The sequence below is a fragment of the Pleurodeles waltl genome, chromosome 3_1, assembly GCF_031143425.1.
Source record: "Pleurodeles waltl isolate 20211129_DDA chromosome 3_1, aPleWal1.hap1.20221129, whole genome shotgun sequence".
NCBI lineage: Eukaryota > Metazoa > Chordata > Amphibia > Caudata > Salamandridae > Pleurodeles > Pleurodeles waltl.
In genome coordinates, this window is record NC_090440.1 from 1,762,353,700 (window position 1) to 1,762,367,919 (window position 14,220).

Consider the following 14,220-nt stretch of genomic DNA (forward strand, 5'->3'; position numbering starts at 1 on the left):
TTTTGATTGAATTGATCCTTAGGAAATGTTATGCTAATAAAGTATGTGTTGATCCTGCATAATCAAAATGTATAGCTTGCCCTATGTGGCTTTAAACTGCTGCCTAATAATAACTTATAAAGATCGACAGGGTTAGTTTGTCAGCTGTTATGGTCGGGCTAAATTGTGTACAGGTTCAACAACCCTGTTTTGATTTCCAGATAAGGGAAGTAATGAAATGCTATAACATGTTTAAAAAATGGCTGAGGGGTGAAAAAGTGGTGAGCTGGCATAGGTACAAAAAAGCAGGTAATACAGACATCCTGGTAAAACTGATTTGGCAAAGAGGAAACAGTGGCAAACTATACATTTTTCCAATTGCTGTCTAGTATTTTTTAGGGGAGGCTCAACGTTTTTTTTACCCATTTTTGATCAACATTTTATTGTCATTTAGAACACAAAAAAATGTCCACTGTTTTACTCGGCTCGCATAATATTTCAGAACCTGGGGAATTTACTAGGATTTATGTCGGACTCACCATGAGTTACTAATAGATTTTTTAAATCTTTTTTAGGGGAGGCTCCACATTTTTTACCCATAATTGATCAACATTTTATTGTCACTTAGATCCCCAAAATTTCCTCTGTTTTACTCGGCTCACATAATATTTCTGAACCTGAGTAATTTACTCTGATTTATGTCAGACTAGCCATGAGTTACTGATAGATTTTTCCAGGGATTTGAATTTGTAGCACTTCCTGTCTAAAACCATATTTTAAATGCATGAACTGCGTTCATTTACAGAAAACCTTGTAATATTTACATTTGTTTAGGGTTAGAATTGGAGTTCCCAGTGGGTTTTGAATTAAACTTAATTTAGCTATCATAGCGTTCAAGTTTAGGATTAACATCAGCATTAGGATTAGCTTCCAGGTAACAGGCTGATAACAAGGGTTATAATTAAGGTTAAGGACAATGTTAGATTGATCTTCAAGGTTAGTTTAAGAGTTAGGACTATCGCTGAGGTAGAACATTACATAAATTGGAATAAAGTAAATAACACTACTTTGAGAGCTGAAGAACAGGAATAGTGATAGTTGAAGCTGAAGAGAAGGTGTCACATTGATGATGGTGGTCATAGTAATAATAAATATTTGTATACACCTAAGTGTTTGCATGATCTACCTTCAACCCTTATGTTAATTTGAATGTGCATAAATATGTGAGGGCTTCTTCTACGGTTACAAAACACACATTGGCATTTTACATTCTGAAACTAACTTTTGCTTGAGAAATAGATAAAGCTCTTAAACACATTGTGCCTGCAGTTCAGTCATAAAGAGTTTAATGAAACATACTGACTTATTCTCACTTTGACGTGACCCATACTGTTTTTTTCTTTCAAAGCCCAACTGTGTAAGCTATCTGTTTGTTCTCATGATCGTGGAATTATTTTTACACACACCTTGCTCCCACTCATGATTTTGTAATAACACTAGTAATAAAAACGATGAAGCCATAATAAATATATAGGCTATATAGGCAAACAAAAATATTCACATACGTAATTCATACAATTTCAGGGCTGACACAATTATTGATGCCTTCAATTGATCCACTCCATTGGCCATGGGGCCAGATGTGATACTTCCGTGAACGAGCTGGCACGCATTTTCTGGTGAACCGGAGGTAGTTACCTGGTATTTCTAAAGTACAATACTGGCTACCATGAAGCTAAAAGGAATGTTCATCTCTCAGCAGTCCATAGGGCTGGAGCGAGGTATTATGTGATTACTGTTTTGTTTCTAAATTAGGGCTTCTAGACAGACACTGCTTGAGTTACGCTGAATTTTCTCTTGCATAATGCACAGCATTAGCATACAAGGGCTTCTTCAGAGCCTACATTCCCATAAAAATGCGTACAATTTTAATGTTATGGAAAATACTAAAAAGTGACAAAAGCACCCACCTTTATCTGTAGAACTCTAAAAACATTCACCATGATTGCTTCACCCCTTTCACACTGAAGAGTTTTCAGCCAGAATTAAGCAATACCCGTATGTTTGTTTCCGAGACTCGAGGGTGTATGCGAGGATTGAATGAACCTGTGTTTGTTGCACACATTTGAGAAATCTGTGACTTTGGCTGGCAGAAGTAGGTAAATATATATTCATATATATCTGTATGTCATTTACTTTTTATTATGAAATTGTTCAGTTTCTTTGTTGAGCCAGTGACGAACACAAACGGTTCATCTGATTAAAAACTTGCATAAAATATCTATTGTACATGCATCTTGGTTATTGTTCCATCAGCTGTCTTCATTCTTCTCTTCTGTTGCAGCTTGGCCTTCCTCGCTGTGTTCTGAAAATGAACACAAAAAATAAAATCAAGCCAAAAAGCTGGATTGTAAGAAGTTGTATTTATTATACCATTTAAATTTTTTACTGGACACAAAAAGAGGCCATTTGCTCACGGACTCCTTTCTCGCACTTGCCTGGCATTCAGGGGTATGCTCTAATGTTCCATTCCTAGAAACGAACAAGGCATTACAAGAGTACTGTTTCCATTTCAGGAAGCCACAATGTCAGATAACAAAGATCAGTCAACCTACCCAAGTGGTGCAGGGACTGCACCAGAAGGCTTTAACGAAAGTTACAAGGATTTAAGGTTGTGCAGAAAAGAGAAGGCAGAAGGAAGCACCGATAAAGCTGTATATTATGGATGCAAACACATAGGCAAAAGGCATTATCATTTACAACGCCAATAGCTCTAACTGTTGAAAATGTGACACCTATTGCATTCTAAATTCTTGTTTCAGTATGCAATGAGAAGGAGAGGCGAGGGAACAGCTTTTCACATAGTACTTTTCAAGTGAGGTGAGTGGTGCTTACTCAGTTTTAGTAACCTTGGTGCAGGTAAACACGATAAAACACGGTGTGAACGCATGCACCGTGTAGCTAAATGTAAAGTTAGGCACGGCCGGCATCCTGCACAATGCACACAGAAGAGGACAAATCAAAAGAATCGTGCAAGGGTGAGCTGGCTCTGGAAACGCCCCCCCTCCATGATGAGCAAGTTACTTACCTTCATGTAACAAATTATCTGGTAGAGACTATCTAGCTGCAGATTCCTTACCTTAGAATTCCCTGGTGTCAGCACAGAATCTGGAATTTTTCTGCTAAGCAGTACCCTGCGCGTGCTGTCAGGTGGCATCATTTGGATCCACATGCGGCGTCCGGCTCCACATGGTGTCATTGGAGTCGTCTGTGACGTCACGGCCTTCTATATAGGCATCACCTCGGCGCGCGTACATCAGTTCTTTTCCACAACTTCCCACACCAGAAGCGTAGAGTCATGGAAGAAGCAACTTTTTTTTTTCTTATTGTCTGAGCAAAATGACATGCCTGGAGAAAGGGTAACAATCTGAAAAAATATAGTATGTATATACATATATCCACAGAGCGGAGAGAACTGGGTGGGTGTAAAGAATCTGCAGCTAGATGGAGTCTCTACCAGATAATTTGTTACCGAAGGTAAGTAACTTGTTCATCTGATAGAGACTTCTAGCTGCAGATTCCTTATCTTAGAATAGATACCCAAGCTATAACTTCTGGCGGTGGGCTGCGAAGATATACTTCACACAAGGAAGTCCTGTAGGACCGAGCAAGCAAAATGCTTCTCTCTTCTCACCTGGCAATCCAGGCAGTAGTGTCTTGCAAACGTGTGCATGAAAGCCCACATTGTCGCCTGGCAGATGTCTAGTACCGGCATGCCTCGAGCTAACACCGTGGTAGCAGCTTTCCCTCTTGTAGAGTGAGCTCTCAAGCCCTCAGGAGGCTGCTTATTAGCCAATGCGTAGCAGATTTTAATACAGAGAACGACCCAGAGCGAAATGGTTCGTTTCTGGACTGCCCGACCCTTCTTTGCTCCAACGTACCCCACAAAGAGTTGGTCGTCCTCCCGGAACTCTTTTGTGCAGTCAATGTAGAATGACAATGCTCTTTTTGGGTTTAGACGGTGGAGTCCCTCCTCTTTTTTAGAGGGATGCAGTAGAGCAATGATGGGGGGCAGGGGGATGTTCTGACCCAGATGGAACGGGGTCACCACCTTGGGGAGGAAAGAGGCATGAGTTCTGAGGACTACCTTATCAGGATATATTGTGAGATACGGCGGTTTTGATGATAAAGCCTGCATCTCACTTACTCTCCTGGCAGATGTGATCGCCACTAAGAAGGCTGTTTTGATAGTGAGCAGCCGGATAGGACAATTATGTAAGGGCTCAAAAGGAGCGCACATAAGAAAGTAAGCACTAGATTAAGGTCCCACTGGGGCATAATAAAAGGCATAGGTGGAAACATATGTACAAGCCCTTTTGAGAATCTCTGTACAATAGGAGACTTAAACAAAGACTGTTGATCAGGCAAGCGAAGAAAAGCCAATAAGGTAGAAAGATAGCCCTTAAGGGTCCCTAAGGAGGAAGCCTGTTGGGCGAGTGACAGAATGAAAAGAAGGATTTTAGAAATAGAAGAAGAAAGAGGATCAATAGACCTCTCTGTACAATATAATACAAAACGTTTCCAACAGTAGGCATAAACCTTCTTAGTAGAGGACGCCTGGCTGCCAGAATGACATTATAGACTTCGGGAGGGAGGTCATAAACCATCAACTGACGCCGCTCAATCTCCACGCATGAAGCCGCAGAGTTGACAGGTTCAGGTGGAGAACCTTCCCCTGCTGCTGCAATAGAAGATCCTCCAGAAGAGGCAACCTAATTGGAGGACTTATGCTCATTTTGAGAAGCTCTGGATACCAGACTCTTCATGCCTAATCCGGAGCCACTAGGATTACTTGGGCCCAGTCGTTCTTGATTTTCTTGAGAACTCTGGGCAGAAGTGGAATGGGCGGAAAGGCGTACAGGAGGGCTGAGCTCCACTCTTGACGAAAAGCGTCACCTAGTGATAGCCGCGTTGGAAACTCCAACGTGCAATACTGCTGACATTGCGCGTTCTCTTCACAGGCGAACAGATCTAACCAAAGCTCTCCCCACTGCTGAAAGAGTCCTTGCGCCACCTCCCAGTGGAGACACCATTCGGGATCCGCTAAGCATCGCCAGATGAGTTTGTCCGCTCTGGCGTTCAAAGAACCTACCACATGTTGAACCACAAGGGTTATGCCCTGCTGTTCCATCCACGTCCAGAAACGTAGAGCCTCTTGACAACCACACTGTTTATTGCATTATCACACTGGGGTAGTGTTGTCCGTGAACACCTGTACTATCTTCCCTTTCACAACAGAAAGAAATGCCTTTAATGCTAGCCGGATCGCCCGGAGCTCAAATAAGTTGATCTCGGATTCCACCAGAGACCAGAGGCCCCTGATCTCCACCTCTCCCAGATGGGCACCCCATCCCAGAAGTGACACATCTGTCACTAGTGTAAGATCGGGTTGGGGAAGGGAGAGGAGTCTGCCTTTGACCCAATCGCAGTTCACTAACCACCACTGCTGATTCTTTGCAGTTCCTTCCGAGATCCTAACCATGTTGGTAAGATTTCCCTGATGCTGTGCCCATTGGAACTTTAGGCCCCTTGCAGAGCCCTCAAATGCCATCTGGCATGTTTGACTAATAGGACGCAGGAAGCCATGAGTCCCAACAGTCTCAGAGTCTGTCTCACCGAAATCCAGGATAGAGGACGAAACATCGGTATCATAACCTGAATATCCTGAACTCGCTGCTCGGGAGGATAGGCCCGAAACTGCACTGTGTCCAGAACAGCTAAGATGAAAGGGAGCTTCTGAGAGGGAGTCAGGTGTGACTTCGGCATATTTATAGTGAACCCCAGCGAATGCAGGAGGTCCGCTGTAGTCTGAAGGTGGGTGATGAGAGCCTGGGGCGTAGGAGCCTTCAACAGCTAGTGGTCCAGGTAGAGGAAGACTGAAATCCCTAACCTGCGCAGGGAAGCTGCCACCACCGCTATCACTTTGGTGAACACCCGAGGGGCACTGGTGAGACCAAAGGGAAGCACGGTAAACTGAAAGTGCTCGTGGCCTACGGTAAACTGCAAGTAACGCACGTGGGCAGGCAGGATGGGGATGTGAAAGTACGCATCCTGCAAGTCCAACGCTACCATCCAATCTCCTTGATCTAGGGCAAACAAGACCTGAGCTAGAGTGAGCATTTTGAATTTCTCCTTCTTGAGGAAGAGATTGATGCCCTACAAATCCAGATTAGGGCACCCTTGTTCTTTTTGAGTATCAGAAGTAGCGGGAATAACAACCGCTGCCTACTTCTGATATTAGGACCCTTTCTATGGCTCCCTTGACCATGAAAGCTGTAACTTCCTCACAGAGAAAAACCAACTGATCCTCCATCAGCCATTCTTTTGAGGGAGGCATTGGGGGAGGAAAAGACTGGAAGGGGGGTAGTAACCCTTCTGTATGATCTGCAAGATCCATTTGTCCGATGTCAAGGACCTCCAGTGAGAGAGATGATGATGCATCCTCCCTCCAATGGGACAAGTATGGTCTTGCAGAATCACACTAGGAGGGCTTGGACGCTGCGGAGGCACGGGGCTGGGTGGCGAGCAACTTCTGGCCAGACCCTCTAGGTCTGAAGGCACCATAACTGCATCCTCGCACAAGCTGTGGTCCTGGAGCAGGGCGGCTGCTGGCATGTGCGTGGTGCAGCGTCATGCCCCTTCCGTAACCTCAAAAGGGATGAAAGGCAGACGGTTGACGAGGGGTCGCTCGGCCCAAGGACTTGGTGTTCCAGCGCCGAGTCTGCCTTCTCATCAAATAGGTGAGACCCATCGAAGGTCGTGTCCTTAAGGCTTGCCTGGACATCCCCCAAAAATCCAGATGTTCATAGCCAGGCGAGGCATCGAAGGGCCAGCATCAATGAAATTGCTCTGCCCAGTGAATCAGTTGTGTCTAAGCCACACTGTATCATGAACTTTGCCGCATCTCTCCCATCCTTCACTGCCTGGGAGAGAATGGCCCATGCATCCCACGGGCCTTGGGGCAGCACTTGCTCCACCGTATCCCACAAAGTGTGGGAATAACGGTATAATAGGCATAAGGTGTTCACTTACCTGAATGCCAGGCTGTTGGAAGAAAACATCTTCTTCCGAAATGGGTCCAGCCTCTTGGATAGTGGAGGCTTGGACTACCAAGCTCTAGGGGGTAAGGTGTTGGGAAAGGAAACTGGGGTCACCTGGACCAGGGCAATGGCGGCAGCCGATTGTCTTGTTTACAGGACCCCTGTGGTGGGTTTGGACCAGGTCCCCAGGAGGACATCAGTGAGGGCTTTGTTAAAGAGCAACATTGGTTTGGAAGAGGAAGTCCCTGTCTGAAGCACCTCTGTCAGGAGGTTAGTCCTGATTTACAATGAGGGCAGTTCGAGGTCCAGGACCTCCACTGCTCTGCACACCACCATTGCATAGGACACCCCCTCCTCCGTAGCCACAGTAGTGGAGAGAGCAAGCCAGAATCTTGGTAGGTGTCCAGTCCACTGGCTTCTCCTAGCTCCTCAAACCAGTCCAAAGGCTCAATCTGGGTTTCTAAAGGGTCGAGGCTGGTCTAAGAAATGCTCAGGCAATGATCTGGCACCTGTGGGTGCTGTCGGCACCAGAATCTGCGTTGTGTAACGCCGTTCCAGCTCTGGATCACCAGAGATTAGAATTGGGGTGGCGCCACTGGTGGGAGCGGCAGTGGAGAAGGTCAACTGTGTGCGACCGGTGCCGTTCCAGACCTGGAAGCGGATCCATGAGGCACCATCAAAGCTAAGGCCGAAGCCACCGACGCAGAAGCTGATGAAGTCACCTCCAACCCTGCGGGTCCCAAGGGCCCTCCGACGGGGCTGGTCCACTCAAATATGCGGCACATGGCCTCGTAAAATTATTTTAATTGAGCGGGGTTGCTTTGGCTCCTGGAAAATGGGGGACGCTCGGAGTCGGCCCTGGCAACGATTCCGCAGAAATGTGCCTGAAACGTTGACGTTCCCAACTTGCCTCGCCCGCCAACGGGCATGGTGAAGTCAAATTCCATTTGGACTTCTTCTTGTGCCTCTTCATCAAGTGCCCGGAGGACCTCGAGTGGGACGAAGAGGACTTGGGGCTCCTGGACCTTTGCTCAACCGGGACTGTGACCTCCGAGGAGTCAGGCCTGCTGATGTCGACTGCAGGGTCACAAGGAGCTTCAGTGACCGCTCCCTCAAAGCTTTTGGAGCCGTGGCCCGGTAGTCCCAGCACAAGAACTTTGCTCTTTGGATGCCTCAAATGTTTGCAGGTACTTTAACCATAGATTTCAAGCTCTGTTGTCCTTCATCTGCAACAACAAAAAAATCACCACTGGGAGATGTTATTGATTTCTTTTGGCAAAACAGTACCAAGAAAGAGGTGCTCCTCATCTGCATATGCTGTTGTGGATAAAAGGTGCACCGACATTTGGAACAATCACAGACAAGTCTGTACCTTCCGTCATAGAACAGTAAATTACATGTAGCATCCCAAAAGATACTGAGGCAAAAAGCCTAAAGCAGAATGTTTTGCATTTCTAATCACATAGATGTGGGAAGTACTGTTGGTGGAAATAAAGAGCAAAGGGAAAATTTCATACAAAATTTTGTTTTGGATTTCCAAGACCTGTTATTTCAAAAGGTAGAGTGAACGGTTTTATGTCTACAGTGAGACATACACTTACTCGTAAATCACCCTACTACGTGAGCAGAACAGAGGCTTCAAAATGTTAATGACTACAATTCTGTCATTTTGAAAATGCGGAATGCCAATATGGATATTCAATTTGTGGCAGACACCTCTATAGCTGTAACTTCATATACAACAAAATGTGAGAAGATGGAGATGAAAGCTGTGTGGGAAGGAATCTCTGCTGAAACGTCTCTAACAAATAAATTGTACAGCATCAGTTTGAAAATGCGTTCACACAGATATTTGGGATCAGGTGAATGCTGTGATCGCTTGAGTTTAGCTAGTTTATATTGTAAGTCAAGAGGAAATGATTGGATGAATCTAGGTCTGGCATCAACTCGAAAGAGAGTTTTGAAGTCTTTTCCAGAAATTCAATATCTTGCCGACTTTGAACCAGACAGTACAGACATTGTAAAAAAGAACATGTTCAACAATTACTATGTCTCTATGAAGTACTCCAGTACTATATACATCAAGAAACAATGTGACAAAAATGGTAAATGAATGAAAATTTGCAGTAGTTGGTTGCAATGGGTGTATGGTGTGACATAGCAAAGGGGTGTTAGAAGAACAGTTAGTGCCCTGTCTTGAGGGTTGACCCGGTAGAGAGTCTAAGCGGCCCAGCTAGGCCTGTGTGCGGCTTGCCCTCCCCTACGCGCTCCCCCGTCCCTGGGCCCTCCACTTACCCTACTTAGTCCATTTTCCCTTGAACACTCTCCCTCTGCCTTAATCTTCCTGCAAGCCTCAGATCCTTTTAATCTAAATTCACTTTTAGAGGCACATTATATAGGTCCCAAGATCCAGAATATTGCTATCTCTCAAAAACGATTTTTGAATCCTTCTTTGTTGTGATTGAAGGTTGCGATCTGACTAAACTGGAAAAAAGTGTGGTATAGTTACCTTGTTATTATGGCAATTAAAAAGTTAAGGAACTGTACCATAACAATGAAGAAGTTGGGGACATTACAATCAGTAAACAGAAGCAAGCAAAAATCTGAGCACATTGGTGCTCTTGGCAGACTAACAGTAACCCTCAAATTCTTTCCTGCAATTTCTGCCTCAACCAACGGTAATGGGAAACCAGCAGCAGGAAGTAACACAATGTGTGGAGAAGGTTCATATGATACCACTAAAACTGGCATAGTGGAACACAAGCTAAAAGCTGTTGAAAATGTAGAAATTGTTGAAGTTAACAGGATTGTCTCCCCTATTGAATCAAGTAGCCAGCGGGCAATTCTTCAAGCTGCTCTAATATATACTCCCCCAGCGGACTTCACACTACCAGATACAGACTTGAGTCAGCTCCCTCGTTCGTTTAAGTGCAAACCACCAAAAGAGCCTCTTGAACTACTCAATAGTATCCCAAGCAAAGCATCAGATCTTGAAGACAATCTATCTCACTCTCCTGATTTGCCTCTTTTGACATCTTTTCAGCCTGCCAATGGGCATGTAATTATACCTGAGTCTCTACTATCTCTATCTCCTCAAAGGGTACCTTGTTAGAGTTTCTAATGAATCAAAGTGGCTTCCCAATAGCCGCAAGGGACAACCTTGGAGGGGGAGTGCCCATAAGCGAGGCTGTACCTGGCTAAAAATCTCAGTTCTCCAAAAGATTAAGCACAACTCAAACAAGTAAGAGATCCCAAAAGGAGAAAAAGCAAAAGGAAATAAGGTAAAACAGTTTCTTCTCTTCGCAGACTGTTCTTAGAATCTTCACCAGATTTGGAGGCAGGCTGTGAGAAAGATGACCCCACCCTGTTATCCAATATTCAATTGTATTAATGAAGCAGGGTCCTCTAGAAATGCCCAGTTGTCATCTTCATCTATACAAGATATTGATTCAAAGTTAACCTGCAATATTAAAGTAAAGATAAAGAAGCCTGTAATGATAAAGAGAAGAACCAGTCGCGGATCACAATGTGGACGTCTCACAAAATAAAACTCGTCCAGCCTAGTGCTCCCCCAAGTGAGGAGTTAAAGAGAGTAGAGGGCCTACAAACAAAAACATTAAACATTCTGTGGTTACACTTGATTCAAATATGTCTTCCATCTTCCTAGTACGGCAGCGCCGATGCAGTTAAATCCTCAGGCCCCAGATTTTCTAAGTTTGAAGTCCTCTCAAGACAACCAACTTTCTATGAAATTTTCATTGGTAAAAAGCTCTACCAGAGAGTCAGTGTCAGGTACTTCAGCATAAGACTTGTGTTATGTCCTTGAGATATCGGAGCTTTTTGCAAATGGGAGTGATCCCTTAAACCAACAAAGAATTTCAAACCTTTTGCATAATCTTCCCCAACTTCAATCACTGACTTCCTATTCCATAGAAGGAATGGACTAACTATTGAATTGCAATGGACGAATAGCTTTCAGTCAGAGAATCCTCTGAGTATACGCCAGCTCCCAAGCAAGTCCAACATGTAGTAGCCCCCAATGCATAAACGTTAGAGTCATACATAAGGTAAGCAAGAGCTTCGGCAGCCATGGGCCCAGATAAGCTACCCTAAAAAATATTACACTGAGCCCCCGAAAGCTGGAGTAAGCTTCTCACCCCACTCTTTTCTTACTGCTGAGAAACAGGACGTATTCCAAGTTCATGGACAGGAAGTATTGTGGTCCCTCTTCATAAGAAAGGCTCCCATCTGTCGCCTTGCAAATACTCCCAAATTGCTCTTCTTGATGCTACAGGGAAGAGCTTTGCCTCAGTGTTTTGGAACACCTTAAGGACTGGGCCTTTTCAATGGACGTGATGCCTACAGTCCAAGCAGGTTTCTTGACCAAACACTAATTGTTAAATGTGTGGTGTTCAAATCACAGGTGGTATACTGTGTGTTTGTCGATTTTACAACTGCTTTTGATACAGTCGATAGACCCTCTCTGTTGTGAAAACTAGTGAGAATGTGGATCCCTAATGCTTTATTAAGGCTAATAATTGCTCTGCATACATCTACTTGGTGCAGAGTTCTTATGGGTAAAGAGAGGGTGTGACAAGAGGTTGACCCCAAAGATATTATCTCAAAATGGCCTGAAACAGGGTTGCATTTTAGCTCCCCTTCTGTTTTCCTGATTTCTCAGTGACTTACCCGATTGTCTTTTGAAAGCAAATAATTTCCCCCAAAAAATCATTTAAAAAGTTATATGTTTTAATGTACGCTGATGACATTGTCATCTTTGACCTTACTCCAATTGGTCTACAGGGTAAATTGGATGCACTTTCTAAGTACTGAGGACAATTTTTTTTAAGTAAACATCACCAAAACTAAGGTCCTGCCATTTTTAGAGGGAGAAATCAGTTTCACCCTTAGGAATGGCAGTGGGGCGGAAGGCCGGTAGAGGTATTAAGAACATATACCTACTTAGGGAGGGTTTTCTCCCAGTTATTAGAATGCTCTTTTCACTTCTCTCATATTGGACTTAAGTCAATTGCTCTTGTTGGTGCCTCAAATAGATTTTATAGCTCATTTGAAAGAAGACATTTTAAAATCCTCCTCGAAAGCTATCAGACTAAGATGCCTCATGATTAAGGGAGTCTGAAGTGGCTCCTCGGACTTTACTCCAGAAGTTTATGTATGCACCTTCAAGGGTGTGGAATTTTATAAAATATCTACTTGTCCATGGGACAGGTTGCTTCATAAATCTACGCTACAAGTCCAGTAAAAAGCCACTTGTCCCTTTGATGCCATGCAGTGCAGTGATACATTATGGCATCAGTCTCATTATATAGGAGCTATGATAATAGCCTCTTGCATTATGCCAGGGCTAAAACTATAGTAGTGTTTGAATACCAGCAATTACCTTATTGTGGAACCCTTTTAGGAGTCACTACCGGTTTGCTCACCAGAACAACTTGGGCATTTACATCCTGAGCTGGAGTTAGAGGTAAACAGTAGATCCAGGGTTGGAATGCCTTTTTGAGTCTCTGCAAACTTACTAACTCGCTTGTTTTAGGGGTTTTCACCAGCTCTTCTTTAATCTTTTCCCACACAGTGAAAGGCTGTAAATGTACTCCTGACAAGGCCAGAAGTAAAACTTCTCCCTGGGTTGGAAAAAGTGGTTGGAGGGAAAGTGAACTTGTAAACGCTCAACAGATTTTCGCATGAGCAAATCTACATATGCATATTTGCTTGTCCTAAAATGCAGTTCACAAATATTTTCTAGGTGTACAATTTCCTGGCCTAATTCTATAAATTCTTGTGAATGAATGCAGTAAATTTGCACTAATGCAGGGACATATACTATGTGTGCACTTTTGAGATCTTCTTAAAAAATTGGGTCCCTAATTGGTTATCCAAGACTTTGTTTTTATTTAAATTCTATCTATTTATAAATTGGCTTCACTGTGAGTAACCGCATTTTGCTCTTTCATATGGACCATTTGACACATACAGTAGTTTTGTTCAGTAATGCCCTGAACTACTGTGGCAAGAAGTGCTTTTTGAGGCCAAAAATATTTTTGCTTTTTGCCTTTGTTTGTTATGATGTTAAGGCCCGGCAACTCCCACAAAAAGTTTTACAAAAACCATGTCAAATCAAGGCACACATTGACAAAACCAAAAGGCTGAACACCAATGTCAGACCTATTGGCTTTGCCAATGAATGTATATTTTCATGTTTCCCATAATCTTGTCGAAGCTGGTTGCACTGATGTTTTCCTTTATGAATATTTTTTGAGAATACCAACATACATCAACACATTTTATTGAATGATGGGTAAAAGAAATGGTACCTTAATTTCACAGTAGTTTAACAAAACGGTTGTTTCCTAGTTGCATTGCTTGTAACATTTAAATCAAGCAAAGAATCACCAATCTGGCTTTCAAGCTTCTGCAAAGATTTGCATCAAACAGGGAGCATTCTGGGAGCAATATCCGTAGCCTCATATTGTTAAACTTTGTAACCTTGCAAACATGTGCATACATTTTTACTGGGACCACTGTCGGCAGTGCAGTCCAAGCTTACATTTCCTTAAAGCGCTCACCCTAATACTAATAGCTTTGCAATAATGAACCATGAATACAAGTTCAAACAGCATTAACATAGGGACACAGATATTACTTTGCAGACAATGTCCTTCCCTGATTCATAATGTGGTACTATAAACTGGCAGCCAAAGGGTTTGTGCTGCAGGGGGTTGGGCCTACATGTCCCAAGGACAAAATGAACATTAAATATTGTTGCCCTTGACCCTAAACAATATGTCCTGGGAGTCAGGCTATATGAATTCCACACCCCTGACCTTTTCTTGCCAAGGACTGGTCCAGTAGGCTGAATTCCAGTCTCAGTTGGGCGGGGGAAGTGAATTTCGGAAGGTTGAAGATGATCTGGTAAGTTTTTCTCACTGTGTGATTAAAAATTTCTGAGTTTCTACCTCTTTGTACTTCACTCCCATAGGTTATTGTACGCAGGAGTTAAGCTTTTTATACCTGTAAGGGGGGGGGTGAGTGATGGGCCATTCAAATCTGCTTTTAGACCTTTTCCCCATGATGCACCCTCTTTGATGCACAAAATTCCCTGACTTATCAATGGTGACACAGA

The 14,220-nt window shown here is 43.6% G+C and overlaps 1 protein-coding gene across 7 annotated transcripts in view; it reads right to left on the bottom strand.

The window, feature by feature from the left end:
• Positions 1 to 1,303: 1,303 nt before the first annotated feature.
• The window catches only part of NME9 (NME/NM23 family member 9), a 466,976-nt gene continuing 454,059 nt past the window's right edge, over positions 1,304 to 14,220 (bottom strand). For 6 of the 7 annotated variants that reach the window (XM_069225746.1, XM_069225745.1, XM_069225747.1 and 3 more), the window contains one exon: positions 2,162 to 2,344. In XM_069225746.1, the coding sequence (XP_069081847.1) occupies positions 2,292 to 2,344 (53 nt within the window). In that variant the 3' untranslated portion in view covers positions 2,162 to 2,291. Of the gene's footprint in view, positions 2,345 to 14,220 lie in introns of all 7 variants that reach the window. The other variant, XM_069225744.1, reaches the window with a different exon arrangement.